Source organism: Eucalyptus grandis, chromosome 8 (assembly GCF_016545825.1).
Source record: "Eucalyptus grandis isolate ANBG69807.140 chromosome 8, ASM1654582v1, whole genome shotgun sequence".
NCBI lineage: Eukaryota > Viridiplantae > Streptophyta > Magnoliopsida > Myrtales > Myrtaceae > Eucalyptus > Eucalyptus grandis.
Genome location: NC_052619.1, coordinates 51,943,330 through 51,971,322, shown reverse-complemented (window position 1 = coordinate 51,971,322; position 27,993 = coordinate 51,943,330). Strand labels below are relative to the sequence as shown.

Below are 27,993 nucleotides of genomic sequence, written 5' to 3'. Positions count from 1 at the left end.
GCGAGATGCGAGCCCAACTGCGGAGACTCGAATTGTGCTACCTGCATTCTCGGATGCTCGAAGAGGAGGAGAGAGGGCGGCAGTTTCCTATTCTGGAGCGGCGGTTCCTGCTCAATCTAATGAGGCAAGAAGGGTTGGTGGCAAACCCTTATCACGACAGGGAAGATGTGGTGAGGAGGAGGAGGAGAAGGGTCAGGAGAGAGTCACTGGACCAAGCGGCGATCAACTTTGAAGCTATATCTCGCATCTGATTCGTTGATGAATAGATAAGCAAACAGGCTTTGTGATTATACCGTGCTTATGATTTCGAAATATACGAGTGGTTTTGATGATTTATGGGTTCATAGATTTCCTTCCACAGTCGCAGACTAAGCAATGAGTTATCTATTTTCTTTCAATTAACTTCAGCTGCCTGATGAATTTGCCTTTCAGAGTGCTTGTTCTTGCGTAGTCATGTGAAAATATGTGTTGATGGCCCTGAATTATATCATCCTCAAGTCTTAGATTCACTGCTAAGTAGAACAAGATTTGGAAGGAAAGATCTCATCTTATAATAGCAGAAGTTGTGAGCTCAGAATCATGGTATATGCGACACTTGGATGCTTGAATGTACAGGAGTTGAAATGTAAATTATAAGAATGTGGTCTATGTACACATTTTGCATATGTTTTGGTAGCAGTACTTGTGGTGTGCTGTTAATCGCACAAAACCTGTGCAAACAAATAAGGAAGGTGCTAACTTTCGGAAGCATTTCATCATACTTATGCGGGACAGAGTTGCCAAAGAAGCAATTACTTTTATTTCTTTACATCTGGGATTGGAGAATGAACCGGCATGCCTTCATGTTTTCCATTTGTTGGATATTTTGGCATCATCACTGTGTCAGTAATCTTTTGTTTGATCAATCATGTTGTTCTTCAGCAGCATAAGTGCGGTCTCAACAAGTGAGTGAATGGTCATGCTGTGCCTGCTTAGGCCATTGGTGCCAGAGAAAATATGGAAGCTTTCTAGCTCTGATGTCGTATCCATTACTCCTTCAAGCTCCTCCTCCATGCCCAGATCCCTGAAGATCTGCACATTTGTTGATTTCTCTCTCATCATCCAGATTGCCAGCTCAATTGCAAACCTTCTCAATCCGGCACCTTTATATGTGGGTTCCAGTGGCTTCTCAGGATCTCAACCAAAGCGCACGCTAATTTGGCTTCACTAAACCCTGCCCTCTTGAAGAAGGCAGTCGATTCTTCTGCTGTCATGAACTTGAAAGCATGTACCGCTAACCCAACTATCACCTCTTGTAGTTTGCCTTCTCCTGACAAGATTGCCTTGAGAACCTGAGTTGAGGAAATATGGTTAGGTGGGAACAATTAATATCGTTCTCTCCAGGACAACTTAAACTTGTACATAACTGCCCTTTTCGGTTATTGAGATGCCGGCTCAGGTTCAATTTTTGCAAAATAATGCACTTACTGTTGGTGCTGCTGCTGTTACTCCCTTTAGCTGGTTGAAGGACTCTGGCCCACTGTAAGTGCACAGATTCCTCAAAATTCTTCCAGCAATAACATGAAGAAGCGGAATCTCCAATGCTTTTAGGAGCCTCTCCAGTGGAGAGTCTCCACTTCATTTAACTTCAAGATGCGATGACAGTTGCTCTTGTTCTCGAAAGCCAGCATTGCCAGGGCTTCTCCGGCCACTATCCTCATGTCCCTCTGATTTTCCGGCACTTCTTGGAAGAAAATGTTTAACAGTTCTTTCAGAACTCCACCAGTCCCTCTTATACACTCTGTTGCATCGTGTTCTTGTGCTAAATTGGTCAGGATCTCAATCCCTAATTTCTGCAGTTCTGGTCGTTTCTCTCCGTGTCGTGGAATATCTCTTATGTTGCTTATGTTGTAGGCTATCTCTGAGATCTCTCTCTGCATAATTTTCCCTGTGGTACTTGTCGTGCTTGCCAGCATCTTTATAACCTGAAGGGATCTTTTTACAGTCAAACCTGCAATGTGGTAACGGTTGAATCCTTCAATATTCTTTCGTCAGCGTGAGTGAAATCTATGATTTTGGAAAGAAGGCCCCTTGTGTTTCCAATTTTTCTGCAGTTATATTGATCACGGGCTAGTTTCTTCAGAATGAGAAGTCCCAAATATTGAAAGTCCAGTATCCATAGTCTTCATGGTCAAAGATGATTTTCTTTCCACCAATTCTGTCTGCTGGAGTTCTGGGGCTTCCATTTGTTGAGAGAAGAGATGAAATCGATTCCATTGCTCCGGGAATTCCAGCGACCCGAAGAGAGTTTTGCTTTTCCTTGGTTAATTTGGAAACTATTTCTGCAGCTGATAGCCTGATTTCTTCCTCTTGTGGGTCTCTATGACTGGCAGAGTTGTTCCGAACTTCTGAAGCATGTCATTTGAAAACCGTTCTTTCATAGAAAACTGGTGAAGAATCCTGGCTCCTATGAGCTGCTCATGTGGCGAGTTTGAACATAGGAGATCCATAGCAAAAGTGACCAAATCCATTCCCAGACCATAAAAAATGCTCCCATGAATACATTTTGAATAGGATTCATAGAAAAATCTCCGAGTCGAGATCATACCCAAAGCCCACAGATCACATTCCTCGTTCACTCGCTTGAGAAGCTTATAGATGACAACCTTCCACTGCCAGTAAACTTTCTCTGCCAAGACGACCAGAGCATCTGCCAAAGCCAAGGCATAAAAGGTACACAGAGCAGCTTTTCAGTGCCTCTCGACAGTGTCTCCTTCAGTGACCTTACCAAAATTGTGCTCGAGGAGCTTCATCAATGAAAGGATAATGCAGGCTATCGCAGATAAGAGCTGAAGCCAATACAGAATCTTGCTGATATTTCTGGAAAGGAAAACCCACCCTGCATAAGGTACAATGGGAACTTCTGAAGAAATCCAAATCCAGGTCAGCCTTCTATGCAATTTCAGCTCTCTGACATATGTTGCATCTTTAGTTTCGGAAATTTCCCCGCTGTGTTGACTTAGCTTCCTCGTAGCAGAGCTGATGGGGCTCAACATATCCTCCACGGATTCAATTAGATCTCTAGAGCTTGATCTCAGTCCTCGGAAGCTGCTAATTCCAGCATCAGCTATTGACCATGTGGATTGGCGTTGCCATTCTAGCTCGTGACTCCCGTTTAATATTCTAGCTCCTTCAATTCATAGAATGATGGTGATGAACCAGAAGTCGGTTTTGTCTGGGGTATTGGCAAAGCCTCCCAGGATTACAACCGTTGCCTAGATGAAACCAAGGGTTCCCGGGCCAGTGGCTGTGTTTTCGAGAACAGCAAGGCGAAGAGCAAACAATGTCAGCTTTTTGTCAGGGCCAGAACAGCTGGCAGAGCAGGGAAACAGAGTTTTTTCTGTTTCTTTCTCTCATACCAGCACTAGTTTTTGGCTCAAAAATTGTCGCGGGTGAAATGATGGTATCATTTTTCTTCTGAAGCGGAGGAATATCCAGATGAATGCTGCTTCGACCTTCAGTGGAGTTCTTCACCTTCATTTTGCAGTCTGGAGTCGCTCAAAATTGGATGGCTCTTTATATGTCGAATCGGCTGAGGAAAACTTATACTTAGTGGTGTTCAATAGAACCTGAATTCAATTTCCAAAATTTCTGTTTATGAATTTCCTGGAATGGGATGAGAAAGAGCAGGTTAAGCCGTTTCTATTGCCAACTTTTCTGGAAGTTCTCTCGTTCTTGGACTAAATTCCAATATCGTTGGCTTGCTTACATCTAAAGTTCCATCGATGAGCTTTCTTGACTGCCTGTTGAAGATCTTGTACTCTCCTTCCGCATACCGCCATTTGCTGCTCAGCAACTGCTTTGGCTTGTAATCAACAATAAACTATGCAAGAGAGAAAATGAGTTCAAGGTAAATCAGCTCCGCTTAGATGTGTACTTAAAACTCTTTGATATTATGCAATGAATGATCTGGCTTCTTGAGTTGTACATTGCCCTGCGCAGCTCCTTCTAAGGCATCGGCGCCAACCTCATCAAAAGGAAGATCAGTCATGGAGTCGAACCTTTCAAGGTCTCCTTCTTTTTCGGGTCTCTCTGTGCACGAGGGTCATTGTACTATTGCAAGTCATCATCATTCGGTCCTGTCTGGAAATCGCCACATTACTTGCAGCAGTTCTTTACGTCAGAATCTGTCAACCTGTTTTGCATCCGCATGTTCATGCATTGAGTAATATTGTAATCTCTCGCATGACAGGTGCATTCTCGGGTTTCCGCAGCCGCTTGCTTGCTTGCAACTCGACTATTCTTGCAGTGTCATGGAAAGAGCAGTTTGGCATTTTAGTCTGTAGCTTGCTGGAGATGTCGTTACTTGCAAAAATTCGAAAACCTTTGAAACGTTTATCTAAGGTTATGGCAATTTCTATTGACCTCGGTATCTTTTAATATGCAACTAAGGTTATGGCAGGTGTTGCAGCTACCGTCGCTTGCGCGCGCATAATAAAGTAATTATGCATAGAAAGAAAATGAATGTGCATGCATAGTAGGTGAGCTGAAGAGAGAGGAAGTAGGGACAATTCTGAAAATTTAATAGTGAGGGAAAAAAAGGGAGTGGTCAACTGAAGCGTGAAAGAATGGAAGGGGGTAATCTATGTGTATGTATCTGTGTGTGTGTCTATATATATAATTTATTTTGTAATTTCTTGTGCAGAGTCAACAGTTTCAATTGACTTTCGTTCTTTCCGTTTCCTTCCTTCCCCTCCACCATTTCTTGCTTTTCCATCTTCGCAACTCACAGCGACTGATCTCGCTCACCGTCGAGACGCTGAATCCTCGCTTGTCTCAGCTCCAAAACTCCCTGATGTGCATCACAAGAATGTCGGTTCGCGTAGATTACGATCTTAGTTTCATTCGCTTTTGTTTTATGGAGTCAGCTGTTCAACTGCGAGTTCCCATTTTTCTTTGGTTCTTCGGTTCTCATCCTATTTAACGGGTTTCGGAGAAGCGTTAGTGCAGATAATTTATGGGTTCATTGCAAGATGTCCTTCTAAAGACGTCACAAAGTAAGCAATGGGTTCTTTCTTTTTCTTTTTGTCTACTTCTGTTGCCTGATGAATTGCCTTTTGGGATTCTTGATCTTGGTGTAGGCGTTTGAAATTACGGAATTACTGCACTGGATTATGCCGTCTTAAGTCTTCGAGTAGCAGCTAAGTTGAAAAAGATTTGGAAGGGGAAATCCGGTCTTTTAATAGCAGAAGTAGGGAGCTCAGAATCAGGGGATATGCAACACTCGGATGCTTGAATGTTCAAGAGTTGAATCGGAAAGCAAAAATTGCTTGGGTGTATGTATTCATATTCATATGTTTTGGTAGTAGTACATGTGGTGCGTCGCATGACACACAAACTCCGTGCGAAACAAATAAACATGGTTGTAACTTGTAACTTTCAGAAGCATTTCATCGGACTTAAGGGAGTTGCTAAAGAAGCAATTACCTTTATATCTTTGCTTCTGGAATTAGCGAATGAAATGTGTATTCTAGCATCGCTTCATGTTTCTCATTTGTTGGATAATTTGACATGGTCACTTGCTCAGTAACCTATCGGTTGATCAAACCTGTTATTCAGCAGCATAAGTGCGGTCTCAACAAGTGAGTGAATGGTCGTACTGTGCCTGCTTAGTCCAATGGTGCCAGAGAAAATGTTGTAGCTCTCTAGCTCCGATGTCGTATCCATGACTCCTTCAAGCTCCTCCTCCATGCCCAGATCCCTGAAGATCTGCACATTTGTTGATTTCTCTCTCATCATCCAGATAGCCAGCTCGATAGCAAACCTTCTCATTCTCGGCACCTTTATATGTGGGTTCGGGTGGCTCCTCAGGATCTCGACCAAAGCACAAGCTAATTCAGCTTCTCTAAACCCCGCCTGCTTGAAGAAGGCAGTCGATTCTTCTGCCGTCATGTACTTGAAAGCATGCACTGCTAACCCAACCATCACCTCTTGTAGTTTGCCTTCTCCTGACAAGATTGCCTTGAGAACCTGAGTTGAAGAAATGTGGTTAGGTAGGAACAATTAATGTCATTCTCTCCAGGACAACTTAAAACTTGTACATAACTGCCCTTTCCGGTTATTGAGATGCCATCTCAGGTTCAATTTTTGCAAAATAATGCACTTACCGTTGGTGCCGCTGCTGTTACTTCCTTTAGCTGGTTGAAGGACTCTGGGCCACTGTAAGTGCACATATTCCTCAAAATTCTTCCAGCACTAACATCAAGAACCGGAATCTCCAACACGTTTAGGAGCCTCTCCACTACATTTAACTTCAAGATGCGTTGACAGTTGCTCTTGCTTTCAAAAGCCAGCATTGCCAGGGCTTCTCCGGCCACAATCCTCACGTCCCTTTGATTTTCCAGCACTCCTTCTTGGAAGAAAATCTTTAACAGTTCTTTCAGAACTCCACCAGTCCCTCCTATATGCTCTGTCGCATCATTATCCTGTGCTAAACTGGTAAGGATCTCAATCCCTAGTTTCTGCAGTTCTGGTCGCTTCTCTCCATGTCGTAGAATATCTCTTATGTTGCTTATGGTGAAGACTATCTCTGAGATCTCTCTCCGCAGATTTTTCCCTGTGGTACCTGTTGTGCTTGCCAGCATCTTTATAACCTGAAGGGATCTTTTAATGGTCAAAACTTGCGATGTGGTAACGGTTGAGTCCTTCAATATTCTTTCGTCTGCATGAGTGAAATCTATGATTTTGGAAAGAAGGCCCCTTGTGTTTCCAATTTTTCCACAGTTATCATGATCACGGGCTAGTTTCTTCAGAATGAGTAGCCCCAAATTAATGAAAGTCCAGTGTTCATAGTCCTCATGGTCAAAGATGATTTTCTTTTCTCTAATTTCATCTGCTGTGGAACTGGGGCTTCTGTTTGTCTGTAGAAGAGATGATATTGATTCCATTGCCCCGGGTATCCCAGCGACCCGAAGGGAGTTTTGCTTTTTCCCGGCTAATTTGGAAACTATTTCGGCAGCTGATACCCTGATTTCTTCCTCTTGTGGGTCTTCCCAGTTTAAGATCTCCACCAGTCTCTCTATAACTGGCAGAGTTGTTCCTATCTTCTGAAGCGTGTCATCTGAAAACCGTTCTTTCGTAGAAAACTGGTGAAGAATCCTGGCTCCTATGAGCTGCTCATGCGGCGAGTTTGAAGATAAGAGATCCATAGCAAAAGTCACCATATCCATTCCCAGGCCATCAAAAATGCTACCATTAATACATCTCGAATAGGAGTCATAGAAAAATCTCTGAGTCGAGTTCATACCTGAAGCCCCCAGATCGCATTCCTCGTTCACTCGTTCGAGAAGCTTACAGATGACAACCTTCCACTCCCAGTAAAGTTTCTCTGTCAGGACGACCAAAGCTTCTGCCAAAGCCAGGCCATAAAAGATATACAGAGCAGCTTTCCCGTTCCTCTCGTCAGTGTCTTTTTTAGCAATGTCACCAAAATTGCGCTTGATGAGCTTCATCAATGAAAGCACAACGCAGGCTATTGCGGATAAGAGCTGAAGCCAATAGAGAATCTTGCTCACGTTTCTCGAAAGGAAAACTCTCCCTGCATAAGGTACAATAGGAACTTCGGAAGAAGTCCATATCCGGGTCGGCTTCCATCTCAATTTCTGCTCTCTAACGTTTGTTGCATCTGTAGTTTTGGAAATTTCCCTGCTCTGTTGACTTTGCTTCCTTGTAGCAGAGCTTACAGGGCTTAACATATCCTTGACGGATTCAACTAGAGCTCTAGGGCTCGATCTGAGCTTTCGGAAGCTGCTAACTCCGGCTTCAGCTATTGACCTTGTGGACTGGTGTTGCCATTCCAGCTCATGACTTCTGCTGAATATTCGAGTTCCTTCAATTAATAAAATGATGGTGATGAACCAGAAGTCGGTTTTGTCTAGGGTACTGGCAAAGCCCCCCAGAAGTACAACCGTCGCCCAGATGAAACCAAGGGTTCCCAGGCCAGTGGCCGTTTTTTCAAGAACTGCAAGGCGGAGAGCAAACAGTGTCAGCTTTTTCTCCGGGGCGGAAACAGCTGGCAGCGTGGGGGAAACCGAGTTTCCGCTACTTCTGTCTCTCGTACCAGCACTATTTTGTGGCTCAAACATTGTGGCAGGTGAAATGACGGTGTCATTTTTCTTCTGAAGCTGAGGAATATCCAAATGAATGCTGCTTTGACCTTCAGTGGAGCTCTTGACCGTCATTTTGTAGTCTGCAGTGGCTCAAGAACACTCTTCTTTATATGTCAAATCAGCTGACGAAAACTTCCATCTAGTGGTTCAATGGAACCTGAATTCAATTTCCAAATGTTCTGTTCATGAATTTCCTGGATTGGGATGAGACAGAGCAGCTATGCCTCTGTGGGGGAAGGGGGGTTGGGGAGGAGAGGAAGAAGATGATCTAGCAGAGGAAAAGGAAGGTTAAGCAGCTTCTATTGCCAACTTTCCTGCAAGTTCTCTTACTCTTTGACCAAATTCCAGTATCGTTGGATTGTTTACTTCTAAAGCTCCATTGACGATCTTTCTTGTTTGCCTGATGAAGATGCGGAACTCTCTTTCTGCATATGGAGCGATGTGCTTGCTGCTTGGCCACTGCTTTGGCTTGTAGTCAACAGAACTTGTACAGGAGAGAAGACAAGTGCGAGACGATATCGACTCTGTCTGAGGAACATATGCTTAAGGTCCTGATGTTATAATGAATGATCAGGGTTCTTGAGTTATATTGCCGTGCACAGCCCCTCGAAAGGCATCATCAATGTCAAACTCATTGAAAGGAAAAGGAAGATTAGTCGGGAAGTTGAACCTTCAAAGTCGTCTTTTGCTTCGGGCGTCTCTTTCCATGAGAGTCATTTGGTCAAGTGGGCTGTTGAAATTCATGGTCATTCGGTCCAGTTTGGAAATCGCCACATCACTTGGAACAACAACTGGGTCTTCCCTCCTGATTCCAGCAGTTCGTTTCGTTGAAATCAAGTAATGTGCTTTCGTATCCGCATGATCATGCAAGGAATCGTATCACGATATCTTTCATGGGAGGCGCATTCTCGGATCTCCACGGCCACTTGCTTGCTCCTCGACGATTCTTTCCGTGTCGTGTTAAGTGCAGTTTGGCATTTCGTTTGTGGCTAGCTGGAAATGTCTTCGTCTCGAGCTAGAGGACACAGAAGTGGTCCCCTGCTGTCAGTGCTTTGTGTTGAAGGTCTAGCCAGGTGGCTATTGCATGAGGAGAAATTACTTCTATTTGCTCGCCAAAGTTCGGAGACCCATTAACCATTTATCTGAGAAGAAGAATTATTATGCGTGGCGTCATCAAAATGAAGAAAGAAGGCGCAACTTTTATTGGCCCTGTATTCCTTAATGTTCAATCAGAGCTGTGGCACGCGTTGCAACTGGCGTTTGTGTGTGCGTAATTAAGTAATTACGCATAGAAAGAAATTGAATAATTATGTATAGTAGGTAAGCATGAAACTTTGGATAATTCAGAAAATTTAATAGTTAGAAAAAAAGAAGAAGAAAAAGTGATCAGTCGTTCCAAAATGGATGTTGACGAGCAAAAGAAACAAAGGGTGAAAACGAACGAAAGAACCAAAGGGTAATTTTAAGTTTTTTTTTTTTAAAAAAAAAGACAAAAATGTGTGTGTGTGTGTGTTTTTTTTTTTTTTTTTTAAATATGGTGAATTCGAGCGACTATGACTTGAAATTGTTTAGAGTAGAGATAATGACATAAATAGTTTTTAAACTATGGCTAGGTGTGTAATATTGTTTATGAACTTTTAATTTATTCGATATAGTTCTTGAACTGTATGATTCATGAACTTTTAATTTATTCAATGCGATTTTTAAACTTTTTATATATATTCAATTTAGTGTTTACACAATATGAAAATGTTCACTATTATCCCAGAACATGTACAAACGTCAAATACCACATTAAACAAATTAAAAGTTTGAGAGCCGTAGAGATCATTTGTGTCGTTTTCGTTTTGAGTAATATTTCTTTTTCAATTTCTTGTTTGGGGTTAACAGTTTTTAACTAATTTTCGTTCTTTCAATTTCTTACCTTTCCCTCCACCATTTGTTCTTCATTTTGGAAATTCGCAGCGACTGAGGTCGCTCGCCATCAAGACACTCAATCCTCACTCATCTCGGCTCTGAAACTCCCTGATCTTGAGGGGTAACAAGTTTCCCAACGAATTCAATCGCAAGAACGTCTCGTTTTTCATAGTTTATGAGCTTAGTTCATTTCCTTGCGTTTTATAGTGAAGTGTTCAACTGCAAGTTCCCCTTTTTTTCTCTGGTTCTTATCTCGTTCTGTTCAGGCGTGGTTCAGAGAAGCGATGGTGAGATTTCCTTCCGTCGTCACAAAGTAAGCGATAAGTTCTTTCTTTTTATCAACTTCGGTAGCACGATGAATTGCCTTTTGGAATTCTCGTCCTTGTGTAGTCATTTGAAAATTATGGGATGATTGCCTCGGACTCTATCGTCCTTAACCCTTGATTCGCTGCTAAGTGGAGCAAGATGTGGATGGAAAAATCTGATCCTTTAGTAGCGGAAGTGGTGAGCTCAGAATCATAGTATATGGAACTCTTGGATGCTTCCATTTTCAGGAGTTAAATTGTGAAATAAAAGAATGTGTGGGAGTTGTAAGCAATAATGTGATTCTTTTATGCAGAAATTCAAAACAGGAATCTTTTTTTTTTTTTTTTGGTAAAAGGTAATAATTCAAAACAGGAATCTTTGATCTTCGTGATATTCCACAATGAGATAAATGAAAACATACCTTCGTGAGAAAATCAAAGAATGAAGAAATTTAATTTCTATCCTTTAATTCGCACTTTTCTTTGACTTGTTATGTATAGATAATAGAATATAACGTAAGTTTCTCCTGTTTGGGTGAAGAGAGAATCAGATTCTTAGAGTGCGTATGATAATGTTTCTATTACCAAGAACAATTTTTATTTGAAAACATTTTTTTTTTCTATTTTTGTTCTCAGATCAGTTTCTAAGTATTTTAAGACATTTAGAAACTATACAAAATTTATATTCTTGAAACAAAATGCGTTTGGTACTCTCTTTCTGCATATTGAAGTGACGCGCTGCTGCTTGGTTACGACTTTGCTTTATCTTGCCTTGAAGAAACCTTGTACAAAAGAGAGGACGAATTGAGACAATGTTGAGTCTCTCAGAGGAGTATGTGCCTAAGGTTCTGATGCCGTAATGAATGACCTGGCTCTGAGTTCTATATTACCATGCACAGCTCCTTGCGAGGCATTGACTTCAATATCAATGAAACGAACATTAATCTCTTGCTGCTTGGTTACGACTTTGCTTTGGCTTGTCTTTTAGAAACCTTGTACAAAAGAGAGGACAATTTGAGACAATGTTGACTTTGTCAGAGGAACCTGTGCCTAAGGTTCTGATGTCGTGACGAATGATCAGGTTCTGAGTTCTATATTGCCGTGCCCAGCCCCTTGGAAGGCATTGACTTCATCATGAATGAAAGGAAGATTCATCTCTTCCTACAAATTGGAGTGACGCGTTGCTGCTTGGTTACGACTTTGCTTTGGCTCGTCTTGAATAGACCTTGGAGGCATTGACTTGAACATCAATGACAGGAATATTCCTCATGAAGTTGCACAGCTCCTTGGAGGCATTGACTTTAACATCAATGACAGGAATATTCCTCATGAAGTTGAACCCTTGAAGTTTCCTTGTTCTTCTCGTCATTGGCCAACTGTATTAATGTCGCATCCTATCGGCATGATCATGCTAGTGATATTATAATCTCTTATGTGGCAGTACATTTTTGGGATTCCACAGCAACTTGCTTGCTCCTTGATGATTTCTTGCGCCTTGACAATTATTTCAATGTCATACAATGCGTGGCCGAGGCATTTATTTTGTACTTTAAAGGCGGCCGCATCTCTTCACTGTGTTTTCTATTGCTTGATGTGATAAATCCCACTATCAATAAAAAGAATCATCTTGTCCTTCATTCACTAGAGTTTGTAGTTCAACATTAAAAGTTAAACATCCATCTCCGTCTACATACAAGCATATTATCGGCATCTAAAACTTTGTCCATGGATCTCTCATCACACGCCGGTTCGAATATGTCCATCCATATGACAGCCACAACGATGGTTGCTAAGGATTGGCAAGCCATATTATGGATGGTCTGATGTACCATTTGAATGTTTACTTTCTCAGCAGAAGTGGAGGAAATTTAAGTGTATTGTGTTGTAGTAAATGTCGCATGTATTTTCATCTATTAGAATCTATAATCGGTGAAAATTTAAAGATTTGCATCGATGTCGATCTCAATATATTTTACTCATGAGACATAATTGAATTTATGTCATTCTTGAAGTTTGATATCTTCTTGACTCATATAAAATTAGATGAAGAAAGGTTCTGGTTCAATAAAGAGGCTTATGACCTTTAGGAACAATCAGTAATATATGGAAGAATGTTGTTTTTGGTTGTACAATAGTGTCTTCAACGGACAAATTTTCTCCCTTGTATTTTTTTTTTAAACATCAAGATGTGATTTTCATGATTGTGTGATGGATTGTCTTGTAATATCTATTCACATGGATCGTGAAGAGAGAATTCCAGAGAGAGTAGTCTGGAGAGAATAGATCTCTATTATTGAATGTTTGGATGAATAAAATTATGGGAGAGCACCCCTTCTTAGCATCAAAGAGGCTGTAGAATGAAGTAACCACTAGACTTGCTAATATTTAGCACATGTATGTAATAGGTTTAGGACTGTTTTGGTAACTTTTCTCAAAGTTGAGACCTTTATTGCCATTGGGCTTGCTAGTTTCTGTATTTGTCTTATTAAATTTTGTCAGCTTCAGTTTCAGTGCTTCGGAACTTATTATCCCTATGCAGGTTGTTTTAAAATCATTCTTCTTTATAATTTCCAGTTCACTTTCTTTTTGGCCCCTCTAGAAGGATGACCTGAAGGCTGTGGTCGATTATCTTCGGACTGATGAAAAAGTCTCTTCGATTGGCTTGTGAGGTCGTTCAATGGGTGCCGTTATGTTCTTTAATCCTTCTCTTTTAAGCTCTTTCCAAAATCGTCAAATGGATTTTTTCCTGAAGGAAACAAAGTAAGGAATGCAAAAAAGAACTCCTTCGTGGCTGGTGTCACCAAGAAGTAGGAATATTAGATGTTCATTGGGGGCGGTGGTCAAGGCAAAGGGAGAGCTGTGCCCTTCTTATTAACCCGATCGATGCGCCACAGAAAAGAATGGCAAACAATGTTCTGTATCATTTTCTGCTGAGTTTTCTGGCATTTGAAAATATGTCATATCTTAGCTTAAGATTGTGTTTGCAGTGCCCAATACAGCCTTGTTACTCGGTATGCTAAATGGTGATTCTCTTTATTTAGTGCGACAAGAATACTATTAAGTTTAAGGTAGATTTGTTGCGATCACTCTGCCTTCTTTGAATATAAGCCTTCAGTAATTTCGCAATATTTTTAAAATAATGTGAAAAGTAATGTGAAAATATGTGAAAAGTAATGTGAAAATATGAATAAGAATTTTTTTTTCAATGGGGTTGTATAAGAAGATGAACATAGAAGCTTCTATCTCACGGACAACCTTATTGAAAAGATTTCAAATTTTGAAACGTATTCCTTACTTGTGTGTAATGTCATTATTTAATTAGTGAAATATTATGTTTTTTTTTTTTTTGGTTCATAAGTGAAATATTATGTTATAAGGTGTTTTTTCGTATGGGTCCGATACTAGAGGAAGTTGGCCAAGATCAAATGAGGAGATAAAATCGGGTAACTATTGAGAAATACGGGTAACTCAAATCTTATCTTGAGAAAAGGAAAGTTTTTCGGATAAACGACTCAAAATCTTTGACATAGGCTCTGTCTAATCTGGACGAACCAAAGCTTAAAAAGGAAACTATACGACTTGTTTCCTGAAATTTCTGTCAATGGCGGTGTCCTATGACTGAGTACATATATATACATACCCAACCCAAGAACGCTTTCACTTGCCATCTCCACAATTCTCGTAAAGATGTCGAATTATTACACTCGAGTCTTCGCAATACCAACGCGTGTTCCAGACGATGACGATGAATCTTTGCCCCAACCCAATGTGATCTTGTCATGCCATGTCCAAAGCTACTGTAGTCTGTCCAAAGTACAAGGAGGAACAGGAGGCCGAATCTGTGAACGTAGCTTTTCATACCGAGCAGAGCATCCGAGCACGCCGTTTGCGTCCCGTGACCACTCGCCGTCATTGCCGTGGTGGGCAATCGTGTCCTCCATGATGGAGGGCATGCTGCTGCCCTTCCCTTTGGACCGGATACAGTGGCTCGACATGAACGCGGGGAAGTACGCGAGCAGGACATGCATGACCCCCGACGAGTTAATGTCTGAGATCGCGAGGGTGTTGTCCCGCGAGGTGAACGACAAGGGGCGCAAGAGGACGAAGGTGATGGTGAGTATGATGCACGTGGTCACCGTCTCGGAGAGCGAGATCCACGAGAGTCGTGAACGGCACTGCGTGATTTGCGCGGAAGAAATTGTGATGGGAGACCAGCTGGTTCGGATGCATTGCTCTCATGAATTTCATCATGGTTGCATCGAAGCTAGGCTGAAGATACACCAAACATGCCCTTTGTGTCGCTGCGAGTTGCCCGCCAAGATGTCTTGAAGTCTCAGTCTTTTCTGGTTTTTCTAGGAGACCACTTGATGTAAATGAAGTTTCTGCTTGTTGGTCTAATTCTGTTCCGATCAGCAGTCGATTCCCAAGCCACTTTGTAATTACACTTTATCATATATTATCCAATTTCCTTTTCTCTTTCTTCTCTGAAACGTCCCTTGTAAGGCTATGACAGAATGTGAAATGGAGATTTGAGAAAATCTTTTTCTCTGTATATTCATTGTGTATATTTAGATTACACTTGTACATTTATAATGTAAGAGACAAAAGAATAAAACAGGAAAAAATAATAAATGAATCTCTATTTTCCTATTTTCTTATTTACCAAAACTAATCCACGGAATCGGAATCTTCAAGATATATTTCCAACACTCCCCCTCAAGCTGGTGGCCGGCCTGTAGATGTCAAGGATACCAAGCTTGCTCAATAGATATCTATGCTGTTTCCGACATAACGCTTTAGTAAAGACGTCTGCAGGTTGCTCCGTTGTTCCGATTCCTTTTGTCACCAGGACTCCATCTTTGATCCTATCCCAAGTGAAATGACAATCCACTTCTATGTGTTTTGTTCTTTCATGAAAGACTGGATTTGCCGCTAATTTGAGTGCAGCATCATTATCACAAAACAATTCAGTCGGTCCACTGATTTGTATTCCGAGATCCAGGAGTAGTCCTCGTATCCAGACTATTTCACAGGTGGCCTTTGCCATGGCCCGATACTCCGATTCTGCGGATGATAGTGAGACAGTTGACTGTTTCTTTGTCTTCCACGAAATCAAGGACTTTCCCAGCTTTATGCAGAAACCAGTAATAGATCTCCTAGTCATTGGACAGGTGGCATAATCCGTGTCACAAAAAGCTATTATCTTCATATTGTAGTCACGAGATAGAAGTATACCAAGGCCTGGACATCCCTTTAGATACTTCACAACCTTCAATGCCGCATCCATATGTGATTGCTTTGGTATATGCATGAACTGGCTGAGTATTTGTACGGCATATGATATGTCAGGTCTTGTCATTGTAAGATATATCAACTTTCCGACAAGTCGCTGGTATTCTGAAGGATCTTTGAGCACTGAGTCCTTAATGTTTGAAGAAGAACTTATGTCATATTCATGCGTCGTCAATTTGACATTCTGCTCAACTGGAATGACTGCTGGTTTACATCCCGATAGACCTGCTTCAGAAACAATCTCCAAGATGAATTTCCTTTGACTGAGGCAAATTCCTTCATTGGACCGAGCAATCTCAATGCCAAGAAAATATTTTGGTGATCCCAAATCTTTGATGTGAAAGGTGGAGTGTAAATATCTTTTGAACTTGGCAACATCAGAGTCATTATTTCCCATGACAAGTATGTCATCAACATATATCATCAGATAAATTGATGATGCTTTTGTAGTATGTGTAAACAAGGCATAATCATACTTAGAATGCTCAAAACCTGCATTGGTTAGTGTAGCAGTGAATTTGGCATACCATTGTCTAGATGCATGTTTTAATCCATATAAGGATTTGTGAAGACGACATACCCGAGACTCCCCCTGTCTGTGTAATCCTTGAGGAATATCCATGTAGATTTCTTCATCGAGATCACCGTGGAGAAAAGCATTATGCGCATCCATCTGATGGAGAGACCAATTTCGTATGGCTGCAACGGATAAGAAGGAACGTACAGTGACTTCTTTAGCTACTGGAGAAAAAGTCTCATGGTAATCAAAACCTTCTTTTTGATTAGAGGTTGTTGAGTGCAAACATATGCATCTGTTAGAGGTTGCTTGTGCTCTAAAATATCAAGCTTCCATTCCAGAAGATTTTTGGGGAGATTGTGTGGTCACAGCAGCTTACTTGATCAATCGCATGCCAACTAGAATTCTTAATGGTAGGACCCCTTTTGAGATGCTTTACAACAAACAACCTGATAATAATCATCTTAAAGTATTTGGTTGTTTATGCTATACAACAAATGTGGGTCCTCGAGATAAAATGGGCCCTCGAGCCACTCGGTGCGTCTTTATGGGATATTCTTCTCTTCAGAAAGGATATCGAGTTATGGAGATCTCTACAGGGACCTTTTTCATTAGCAGGGATGTTGTATTCCATGAAGACATATTTCCTTTTGAGGAAACGGTTTCTTCATCACAGTCCTCTTTACCATCAAGACACGACAAACTATTTTTGTCCGATGACTCTTTGTCCTCAGCACCAGGGTGTCTTATTGCACTAGGACCACCCATATCATCAGGACCACCTTCGTCTGCATCAATGGAATTATCACCTTCAGAAGCAACTTCGCCAGGATTATCTGAGGACATTTCCCAATCTCCTATAACAACAGCTGCTTCACCAATTCTCCTTGAATCATCGGATCCTCCAACACAAATCCTCGAGCTGCCTCGTCGATCTGGAAGGCACACTCGTCCACCTACATGGACAAAGGATTACATATGTTCTGCAAGAAGTTCTTCAGGTACACAATATCCCATTGGCTCATATGTATAATTTAATCAGTTATCGCCAGGACATATGTGTTGTATAAGTCGCATATCTGAAGAACGAGAACCATTCTCCTTCACTGAGGCGGCACGAGACCCTAGATGGCAACATGCGATGGAATCCGAACTTACTGCTTTAATGGAGAATCACACATGGGATATTGTCCCTTTGCCACCAAGACGGAAACCGATTGGCTGCAAATGGGTTTACAAGATCAAATTCAAGGCAGATGGCTCTATTGAGCGATATAAAGCTCGATTAGTTGCCAAGGGATTCACTCAAAAAGAAGGTTTTGATTACCATGAGACTTTTTCTCCAGTAGCTAAAGAAGTCATGGTACGTTCCTTCTTATCCGTTGCAGCCATACGAAATTGGTCTCTCCATCGATGGATGTGCATAATGCTTTTCTCCACGGTGATCTCGATGAAGAAATCTACATGGATATTCCTCAAGGATTACGCAGACAGGGGGAGTCTCGGGTATGTCGTCTTCGCAAATCCTTATATGGATTAAAACATGCATCTAGACAATGGTATGATGTGGACGTTTACAGTAGCTGCAATATTTATTTTTAAACCTGGAATTCTGCCCACTAACCTTTCTTGCTGACGTGGCACGATCCCAGCCGTCCGATTCTGTTGAAGCTGCGGATAGATGATGGCCGTCCGATCTAGCGCGTTGACCGCGTCCGTCCATTCCAGCGCTGAGATCCCAGCCGTCCGATCCAGCGAGCCGATCTCGTCCGTTTGTTACCGTGCTGAGATCCCAGCCGTCAGATCCAGCGCGTCTATCTGAGTCGTCCATCTTGGATCGGCGATCCCAGCCATCCATTCCAGATCTTAGATCCGAGCCGTCAGATCGAAATGATTTAGGGTTTCCTCCTGTTCTCCTCGCCGCAGTTGCAGCCACAATTTTTCTCTCCAGATCTGTGGAGTTTCCGCCGAGAGTTGCATCGCCGGAGGGAAGAACGGCCAAGCTCAGGCCTTTCCCTATCCGAGCATGTCCAGCGGCAGCCATCCGATGATGCTCCTCTTGGACGGCCAACTGGTAAATGCGGCCGAGCGGAGGTGGAGGGTCCATCGCAAGGATTTGCGATCGGAAAACCGAGAAGGATTCGTTTAAAATGAGTAAGAATCTCGTCGTTTTCTCCCTCTCCTTAATTTTTCGATATTGTTGGAGGGTTTCTTCGGAACCTTCGAGTCGTTCTTCGGCGGCCTCAAGCTCATTCCATAGAGCAGAGAAGCGGTTGAAGCAGGAGGTAACCGAGAGGTTCCCTTGCTTCAACTCCGACAGGGCTTGGGTGACGGTGAACAGCTTCGCTCGGTCGAGGTGTCTGTACATCTCGCGGATGCTGTCCCAGAGAGTTCGGGAGTCTTCGGTTGGTGGGAGTCCGGCTGCGATTTCTGGTGCGAGGCAGTTCCCGAGCCATGTGCAAACCAGTTGATTGCACTTACGCCATTGCCGTTGAAGACGTTCGTCAGCCGGAAAAGGAACGGCTCCGTCGAGGAAGCCGTCCTTATCTTTGGTGACAAGGGCGCGCCGGAGATCCCTTGCCCAGGCCGCATAATTTTCTGCTCCGGTAAGCTGCATCCCGAGGAGCTTCAATTCGGGTCCATCGGCCGGCGACGTGTACAGAGGGTTGCCGGGTTCAAGCCGGCCGCCGCCGCCAACCGAAAAAAACAATGGCGCATATCCGGATTGAAATCCTGGGTAGGGATTCGTCCCATGACCCGGGATAGATCTGGTTCCCTGACCCGGTGGCGCATATCCGGGTTGAAATCCCGGGTAGGGATTTTAACCCGGGATAGATCCGGATCCCTAACCCGATGGCGTGTATCTGGGTTGAAATCCCGGGTAGGGATTCGAACTCGGGATAGATTCGGATCCCTGACCCGGAACGAATCCGGATTCCTGAGCAGAATTCGTCTGGCTCGATGTCTCTGTGGGGCCTGTTACGGACTGCAACGGCCCAAAAGGGTCTTGGGTCCATACTTGTCCTAGCAACGGGCCAAAAGGGTGCGATTCCACACCTGTCCATATCTTTGGAGGAAAGGTTGGAGGCCACTGGACCGGGCCGGAGATGTGGCCCGACGCTGGAATCAATTGTGCGAAAGGGTTTCTTCGATGGATGAACAGAGGTTCGGTTGCCGCCAAGAGATATAACCGGATCGAGGTAGGTGTCTCCTCCGTTGAGGAATTCTCAACATTCTTCGTCATGGCACCAAAAAAAAAAAAAAATTGAATTCCTAATCGTTTTGCTGGGCTGTTTCGCAGGTAAAGATTATGCAAGAAGAGGCCAGAAAAAGGAACGATGGCAATTCAAAGAGTATGCGGAAGCTAGGTCAAGAGTATCGGCTCTGATACCATGACAGAATGTGAAATGGAGATTTGAGAAAATCTTTTTCTCTGTATATTCATTGTGTATATTTAGATTACACTTGTACATTTATAATGTAAGAGACAAAAGAATAAAACAGGAAAAAATAATAAATGAATCTCTATTTTCCTATTTTCTTATTTACCAAAACTAATCCACGGAATCGGAATCTTCAAGATATATTTCCAACAGGCTACATCTTGCTTTCGATTCGGTGAAAGAAAGCCAAGATTGGAATTATGCAGTCTTGTGCCAATTCAAAGCTTTTAGTCTAATTATTTTACATAGTTTTAGAAGTTTCTTAGAAAAAAAATTGTGTATCGTCAATTTTCAAGACTCTAAATACAATCATCAAATAACTAACATAAACTCGCTTAAAGTTCACAAATTTGATCAAAAGAAACGAAATTTGGTCCCTTAGTTTTAGCATTACATGACTTTTTTCAATGGCCTTTTTATAGTCGGATAGCTACTTTATTATTTTTTATAACTTAATTGAGGTATAGAAACAATAAATACCGATCCTTTAAATGTTTTATTTTAATTTTTCCAATTATGGAAATATTTTCTTTTCCAAAATATCATCAATAAGTTATTTCATAGATATTTCATCATTGGAGAAATGTGTAAATTAGTAATTCTATATTATCTCTCACATACCTTAATTTAAAATTAAATCAACACCCTTATCAAAAAAAGTTTTGAATCTTAAGATTTTTTTTTCCCTTTTCTTTGTCTAGTTTCACTATTAATAAATCAAATATCACGTTATAAGGTAATTTTTGTTAAATCTTTTAAATTTCATTATCCCCCCCTCCCCCAAATATACTTTTTTGCTAGTATATTGAAAAAAAAAAAAAAACAATTACTTGGGTTCGATACTAGAGGAGGATGTTGCCCAAAAGGAAGAAATGGATGAAAAAATAAAAGTGGGCAACTTTAGAGAAATACAAGTGACTTAAAGCATCTTTAATTCAGATATCATGTGTTTGGAAAAAGGAAAGTTTTTGGGAACTGACTATTCAAAATATCTTGAGAATCTATATCTAATAATCAGATTAATTTCTAACACATAATCTTCCGTAATTGCTGATGATTTGATCAGATTTTCTCTCCAATCTTGACAAACCAAAGCCAGAAGAAAAAAAAGTTTAGGACTTAAAATTTCACTTCAATGATTAAAAAGACTTTAGGAAACATATTAATGTTGTGTTTCCTATTTTGGATTGGCAATGTTTCTTGTCCAAGATGAGCCGATTTCTAGCAGAATCAGGTCATGTTTCACTAAAGAATATTCACTTCATCAGTCGTGAAAATCTTTTAATCTAATATGTCGAATTATCAAATTCTGGTTTCTGCAAGCCCCGCGTTTATACGAGATGATCGATCCTTGTCTCATGCTCTTCGAATCATATCGTGCTATGTCAATTGCTACCATATTGAGTCCGATGTACAAGGACCAAACTCTCCGGCGTGTATCATGGATGACGACCGTAGCTTTTCCTTCCAATTCAAGCAGCCGAGCGGACCCTTTGCATCTGACGACCACTCGCCATCGTTGCCGTCATGGGCAACCGTGTTCTCCATGGAGGAAAGCGGGAGAAAGATACGAGCCTTGGACCGGGAATTTTGGTTTGATCTAATGTAACTAGAAGGATAAATGGTGCGCCTAATGAAAAATGGAAAAAAAAATGAAAATAAAGATTTTTCAAGGGATACATATGATCATTTTAGAAAATATTTTTAAAATAATTTATTTCCCGCATAACAAGTAAAACCCTAATCACAAGTTGGAATTAGATGAGCTAAGGAAGAGAGTGAAGAGGAAGTCGACAAATCAATTAACAAGGGGAGAATTACAAAAGAAGTTTTAAACTTATTATGATAGTATCAATTCAATCATAAACTTTTTTTTTTTTTTGGGGATCAAATGAGTTCTAAACCTTTTATATTTGTGTAAATTCAATCCATTCATCCAAATTTGACTAGTTTGCGCTAACATGCCACGATTTGTGCTGCTGACATTGATAATTTTGAATAATATTTTAATATTTAAAAAAATTAACTATTTTTCCTTTTTTTCTTTTATTTTCTTTCTCTTTATTTGTCCTCTTTCTTATTTCTCCACCTAGTCGCCGAACTAATTGTTGGCCACTAGTGAGGCTCGCCTTGCAGTCGCTAGGCAAGGGCAACCTCACCCAGCCATAAGCGAAACAAGCCCTCGTCGTCGCTAAGTGAAGGGAGCTTAACCAGCAAGGTCAAGCCTCACTGGATCCGGCACGGGGTGGGTAAGGGTCTCCCCCACCAGTCAGAGAAAGAAGAAAGAGGGAAAAAAAAGAATTAAAAAATTTGAGAAATATTAAAATATTATAAATTATCTATGTTAGTATCGGCCGGGTTATGTGAGCATAGGTCGTGCTACATCAACATTAACTAGATGGACTTGATTGACACAAATATAAAAGGTCGATGACTCATTTGGCCAAAAAAAGTTTAGAACTGAATTTGTACGACCGCAATAGGATTAAGACTTTTTTGGTAATTATCCCACTTAGCAAGTCAACCCCGAAGCAACCCATGAGTCCATGATCCAATGTTGAAGCTAGTTAGTAAGGAGATGAATTAATGAAATTTTAGAAATTCCTTTTTTTTTTTCCGCTAAGCTAACTGCTCTATCAGTTTGATGATTATGGTTTTCTTTCAGTTGAACAAATTTATGGTAATTAATGTTGAATGCATGAAATTAGTATAGAAGCTATTTTCATTTCCCCCTTCATTTACAATACCAAATAGTTTTTTTTTTTTTTCGTTTATTGATTTTTATTTTGGTAATACGTGAAGCCAAACCCGTGCAGTAAACCTATTAATGTTTTCATACATTTTCATCATATACGAATTAGTGATTTAGGTTAGTTGATTAATCAAATAACTTGTGCATAGCTCTTTAACTAAAGTTTAGGTAGGTCCAATTGGATACATCGATGGGATCTCTCTTGCTGATCTTCACGTATTAAGATATTGAACTTTAGTCGCCGCTTTCAATAGCAAGTTTTCCAGATCAACAACTCAAAGAAATCTTGGAAGTCTATTTAATAATAAGCAGAGAAAATCTCACAGATACAATTTTTCGTAAATGTTGGTAATTGCATAGGTTATAAGATATCTCAACAAGAGAAAAGTACTCGAAACATTTTACTTAAATGGTTAAATAACTATCAAAGTTCTGTTTCTGCAGTGCCAGCGTTGTGTTTCATAAATTTCGGTGATTTCACGAGTGATAAGATAAGACACGCTCTTCAATCTTGATAAAACAAAGCCAAAAATAAAATAAAAAAATTAATTTTTCACAGGAATCTTGTCAAAGGCAGTCTAGGAAACAGTGCTGTTTCCTATTCGGATTAGTAATGTTACCTATATATACCCAATCCAACCAATCCAAGATTGTTTGGCTTGCCATCTCGACATCCCTTTTAAGATGGCGAGTGATCATACTTTGGTTTTTGCGATGCCAGCGTATATTCCCGACAATCAGTCTTTGCCCCAACCTCGGGTGATCATGTCATGCATCGTCCGACGTCGCTATATTCAGTCTGAAGTAGGAGGAGGAACTGCATTACCGCCTCGTGCCTCCGATGGTGGCTTTTGGTACAGAGCTGAGTACCCGAGCGGACCGTTTGTGTCCCACGACAGATCGCCATCATCGCAGTCGCGGGCGATTGTGTCCTCCATGTTGGACGACATGCGGCTGCCCTTCCCATTGGACCGGCTGCGATGGCTCGACGTGAGTGTGGGGATGCACGTGACCGAGAAGTACCTCACTCGCGACGAGCTTGTGTCCGAGATCGCGAGGGCCACGTCCCACGCAGTGAACGACACTTGCAGAGAGGGGCGCAAGAGGACGAAGATGGTGGTGAGCATTGTGCACAAGGTCACCATCTCGGAGCACCAGATGCGAGCCCGATGGCGGAGGCTCCAGTGGCGGATCTTGCATTCGCGGATCCTCGAAGAGGAGGAGAGATGGCGGCGGCTACTTTCGGGGCAGCGATCCGCGCTTAATCTAACGAGGCAAGAAGGAGCAGTCACAACCCCTGATCGCAACACGGAGGGTGCGTCGCGGATAAGGGTCATGAGGGAGTCGGTGGACCGAGAGAGGATCAACTTCGGAGCCGCACATGAGACAATGATTGAAAGCTTGGACAAAGTGGCGTTTGAGGGTGATCAAGGCTCAACTAGTTCGCATTGTGTGATTTGCATGGAAGAAGTTGCGATCCGAGGCCAACTTATTCGCATGGATTGCTCTCATAAATTTCACAGAGATTGCATCGAAACTTGGTTGAAGGTACACCCCACATGCCCCCTATGTTGGCGCCACTTGTCCCCCAAGAAGTCGAGAGATTTTTAACTTTTCTGATTTCCTTAGGAGATTGGAGATTCACGATTAATTACAAGGATGCATATAAAGTTTCAGACAAGTCATTTTTCGGAATTATAGGTTACTATGATTTTTTTTATTTATTACCGCGCATCACTTTGAATATTGTGAATACTTGTTATGGCTATATTAAAATTTGTCCTTTTTTTGCGATTATATAATGCGTAATCAAGCTCTTTTATTATCTTGAGACCTGAAAAAAAAAGTCTTTTTATCATCTACCATGGATTTTTTGTTGGAAGCAAATCATGCAATCCCAAAATCTCCATAACCAGAATAAGAATATGCATAATTGAGTAGAAATACACCTATTTAGGGATCCATCGAATATAAAACGGAAACAGAAAATGGATTACCCACATATCAAGGGGATCCACGCATCAAGTCATTCTCCTCTATTGCCCTCCGTATCACTAGCTCAATGAGGCGGCTCCCCTCACATTTAACATTAGGTAAACGCCTCTTAGGTGAGGATACATGTGAGAATTAGTATTAGAGGAGAGACTTGAGCACTATTTATAGAGTTTCCAGCCGGGCCTCCTCATTACGAGCTAAGCTCAACTCGGCCCACACTAGCCAGCCCCATATTAGATTAATTATAAAACATTCTATCTCACCTTAGACCAACCATGTTTTACGGTAACCGTAAAAACAGTAAATTACAATATCAATTAATGTAGTCTACATTAGGAAAACTCTTACATTCTCCCACTTGGACTATATTAATTGAAATCGTACTATATGTGCATACATTTAGTCCAAAGATAATTCTTAATAATCAATCATATCCCATAAAGTCTTAAACACCGAATCATGGCGGTAATTGCATGTATACACACAGAGCCTTCCATGGTCATGAGTGCTCTCAACTTTATTGATATGTATTCAATATGGTAGTATGGCAAATGGATAATATCTCTCATAGAGAGATCCCATTTGTCAGTCACCATTCTCTTACCTTAGGCGACACAAAAACTTGTACCACTAGAGAATGCTTTATGGTTCCAATAAACCCAAATATGTCTTGTCCTTATGGTTAACCTTTCTTTATATATCACAAGACATATGCACAAGGCTAATAACTGAATGTCCGGATGTCCTAACCTTCACTCAAGGTTTATACAATCCATTGAGATTTTATTAATATGTATTCAACATAATAACAACACATTCAAAAATATTTTATTGAATGCAAAAGTTGATACATATCAAATTGTTACAAAGTGTAACGAATACAGATGAAACATTTATTAGAGTAAAGCCAAAATATCTCCCACTAAACAACAACATTTTATGTTGCTCTTAGGCCCATGCTAATAACATGTCACTCAAATACACATTGGCATAGACCTTTAATTAGTGGATCTGCAACCATATTATCTGTGGAAATATGTTATATTATTACGTCACATTTCTATATCGTTTCCTTTTGGTCAAAAATTTTGACCACCATATATTTAGACCCCTTGAGACCTCAGTAGTAAATAAATAATACTACAAATTTGTTATCTCAAAACAACCGTATGGGTCTATCCATAAAGTTAAAACGATTAGCTCTTTCATGAGGTTCTGTAGCTTAATAGTCCAAGTAACAACTTAAGAGGATGTTACTAACACTGCTTACATAGTATAAGATAATATAGAACTTAATTTATTGCACTTCCTGCTAACATAAATATATATTCCGTTATTGATTGCATGTCATCAGAACATCCAATAAAGTTTATATTTAAATACCCTACTAACTGCAATAATTGAGCATGTCTATAAATTAGCATACAATCTCATGTCCTCTTTAAGTACCTTAAAACATTCTTGACAGCAATCTAGTGATCACGTCTTGGATTTGACTGATATCTGTCTAGAAGTCCCGTCAGAAAGACAATATTTATTCTAGTGCAAATTTGAGCATACATTATACTTTTAAGTGCACTGACACAAGGTACACCATTTAATTAGATTTTCTCAATATCTAAATAAGGACAATGTGATAGATTTAATCCATCACCCTTAACAACATGAGCAATTCTTGACTTGCAATGATATATATTGAATATTTCCAATATACAATCAGCAAATGTCCTCCGAGAAAATCTAATATAATATAACAAAAACAATCCTTACAGACCTTAGTACAAAAGACAAAAGATGCTTTAAGGTCACTATTTGTAAACAAAATATCATGTACATAGTGTATGAGAAAAATAAATTTCCTCCTACTAACCTTGCAGTATATCGAATTACTTTGTTCTAAATTGAACAAGATAATAACACTATAAAACTTTAATAATATTGTCTAGAAACATGCTTAAAACTATGAATAAGACTTTTCAATGTACACACAAGTTTACTTGAATTTGCTACAAAATCATCTAGTTACACTATATAGATTTTGTATCTGTTTGGCGTAACTCCATATCAAAATAAATTATTAATGTCACGTTCACTCTGAAAGAATTTTTAAAAATAGTAGAAATAAATATTTATTTTTTCACTATTAACTATCCAACCCTATTTCAAAGTGAAACCTTTAGCTACCAATTTGGCTTTAAATTCTACAATCTTTCTTTGAAATTCTTTTAGTTTTGTACGCCAATTTGCAACTAATAAACTTATGATCTTTAGGCAAGTAAGTTAGTTTCCAAACACTATGATGTTTTATAAATTATATATCGCCTTTTATGGCATCTAATCACATACTTGATTGAGAATAAGAAATGGCATTTACAAATATGTTATTACATCAACCATATAGTGGATATTGTAATCATGCTCTCACAAATAGATTATATAATCTAATGGTATAACTGATCGTCTTTTCATAATAAATCTCCTTAATAAAGCTGCAACCACTTCATTCTGCACTTGAGATGTTTAAGAAATTTCATTATAAACTATATCATGAATAATACATTGAACCTAAAAAAGTTTAGTCTATGGTACATGAGATTCCATAATTATCTATATAGGTAAAGACAACATAGTAACATCCATTATACTATTATCTTTAATAGTCTAAAAGCAGCTATCCTCTACAATTACGTCAATCTTTAGAAACTTTAGAGTATGTAATTCTATAATTATTGTACCTTTTTTAGGGTTATAAAATCAATACTCCTTTAACAATCTAGATAAGATACAAAATAATTTTGAGTAGATCTGAATTCCAACGCACTTAATATTGGATTAGATAACCTCACTTTTGTATGACACCTCTAAATTTCATATGATTCAAATAATTTATGTCCAGTCTATAACTCAAAAGAAGTTTATGAAAGTATTTTTGTATGTGAAAAATGTTACTTTCAAAATGTCAGCTCACAAAAGACCAGATAAATTAGTCTTATTAATCATACTCATAACCATGTTTAATATGGTGCATTTATGCCTTTCGGCCAAATCTTTTTGTCAGGATTTTTAGGTATAGTAATTAAGTTACCATCCAAGAATCTACTAAGTATTTGACAAATGACCCTTTAAGCTATTTCGCATTGTCATACTTGTCAAAATATTCACGGCCATTGTTAAGCCTAACAACCTTTTAAGACTATTTATAATTATTTTATTCTTCATCTCGGTCATTTTCTTTAAATAGAAAATTTTCGGAAACAACCTTTTAATTTTATACAAGATGTATATGTCATTAGGACTTAAACACAATTTTTGCAGATGTGTCCTAATTTCAATATCATACAAGATATAATTTCAAGCAACTAAGGCTTCCATCATCTTATAGCAGTGTAATCCGCATGCAAACCTCTTTTCAAGTGCTCTCATGGACAGTAAACAAATTCTATTGCTCTTTTCTCAAACAACAAATCATATGTCCACTATTTAAAATTTGAAGTAGTAAAAACCTCAATAATAATGGTAACTGAAAACCAAGCAATATATATAATTAGTATCATGTGAGCACCGTGTAACTTGACGTACAAGTATACATCCAGAGAGTTACACGCATAATCATATAATCACATTT

At 40.1% G+C, this 27,993-nt stretch overlaps 2 protein-coding genes, 1 long non-coding RNA gene and 1 other non-coding gene across 5 annotated transcripts; 2 read left to right on the top strand and 2 right to left on the bottom strand.

Moving 5' to 3' along the window:
- Positions 1 to 600: 600 nt before the first annotated feature.
- Positions 601 to 3,063, bottom strand: LOC104414926. The gene is made up of 2 exons (XR_005545751.1): positions 1,468 to 3,063; positions 601 to 1,331 (listed from the first exon to the last, which is right to left on the bottom strand). It is a non-coding gene; the product is annotated as an uncharacterized LOC104414926 (transcript).
- LOC120287597 lies at positions 2,782 to 5,251 on the top strand. 2 transcript variants are annotated; one of them, XR_005545752.1, is made up of 3 exons: positions 2,782 to 2,922; positions 3,017 to 5,036; positions 5,121 to 5,251. It is a non-coding gene; the product is annotated as an uncharacterized LOC120287597 (long non-coding RNA). The 2 variants fall into 2 exon arrangements; XR_005545753.1 differs by lacking the exon at positions 5,121 to 5,251 and having other exon boundaries at positions 3,017 to 3,889; positions 3,982 to 4,411.
- Positions 5,252 to 5,295: 44 nt separating this feature from the next.
- LOC104414917 lies at positions 5,296 to 8,244 on the bottom strand. Its single transcript, XM_010026139.3, has 2 exons — positions 6,147 to 8,244; positions 5,296 to 6,009 (listed from the first exon to the last, which is right to left on the bottom strand). The coding sequence occupies exons 1-2, from the start codon at positions 8,217 to 8,219 to the stop codon at positions 5,563 to 5,565; spliced, it is 2,520 nt and encodes an 839-aa protein (XP_010024441.2). The 5' UTR covers positions 8,220 to 8,244; the 3' UTR covers positions 5,296 to 5,562.
- Positions 8,245 to 14,056: 5,812 nt separating this feature from the next.
- On the top strand, positions 14,057 to 14,698 carry LOC104417414 (E3 ubiquitin-protein ligase AIP2-like). Its single transcript, XM_010028698.1, has one exon. The coding sequence runs from the start codon at positions 14,057 to 14,059 to the stop codon at positions 14,696 to 14,698; it is 642 nt and encodes a 213-aa protein (XP_010027000.1).
- Positions 14,699 to 27,993: the final 13,295 nt, after the last annotated feature.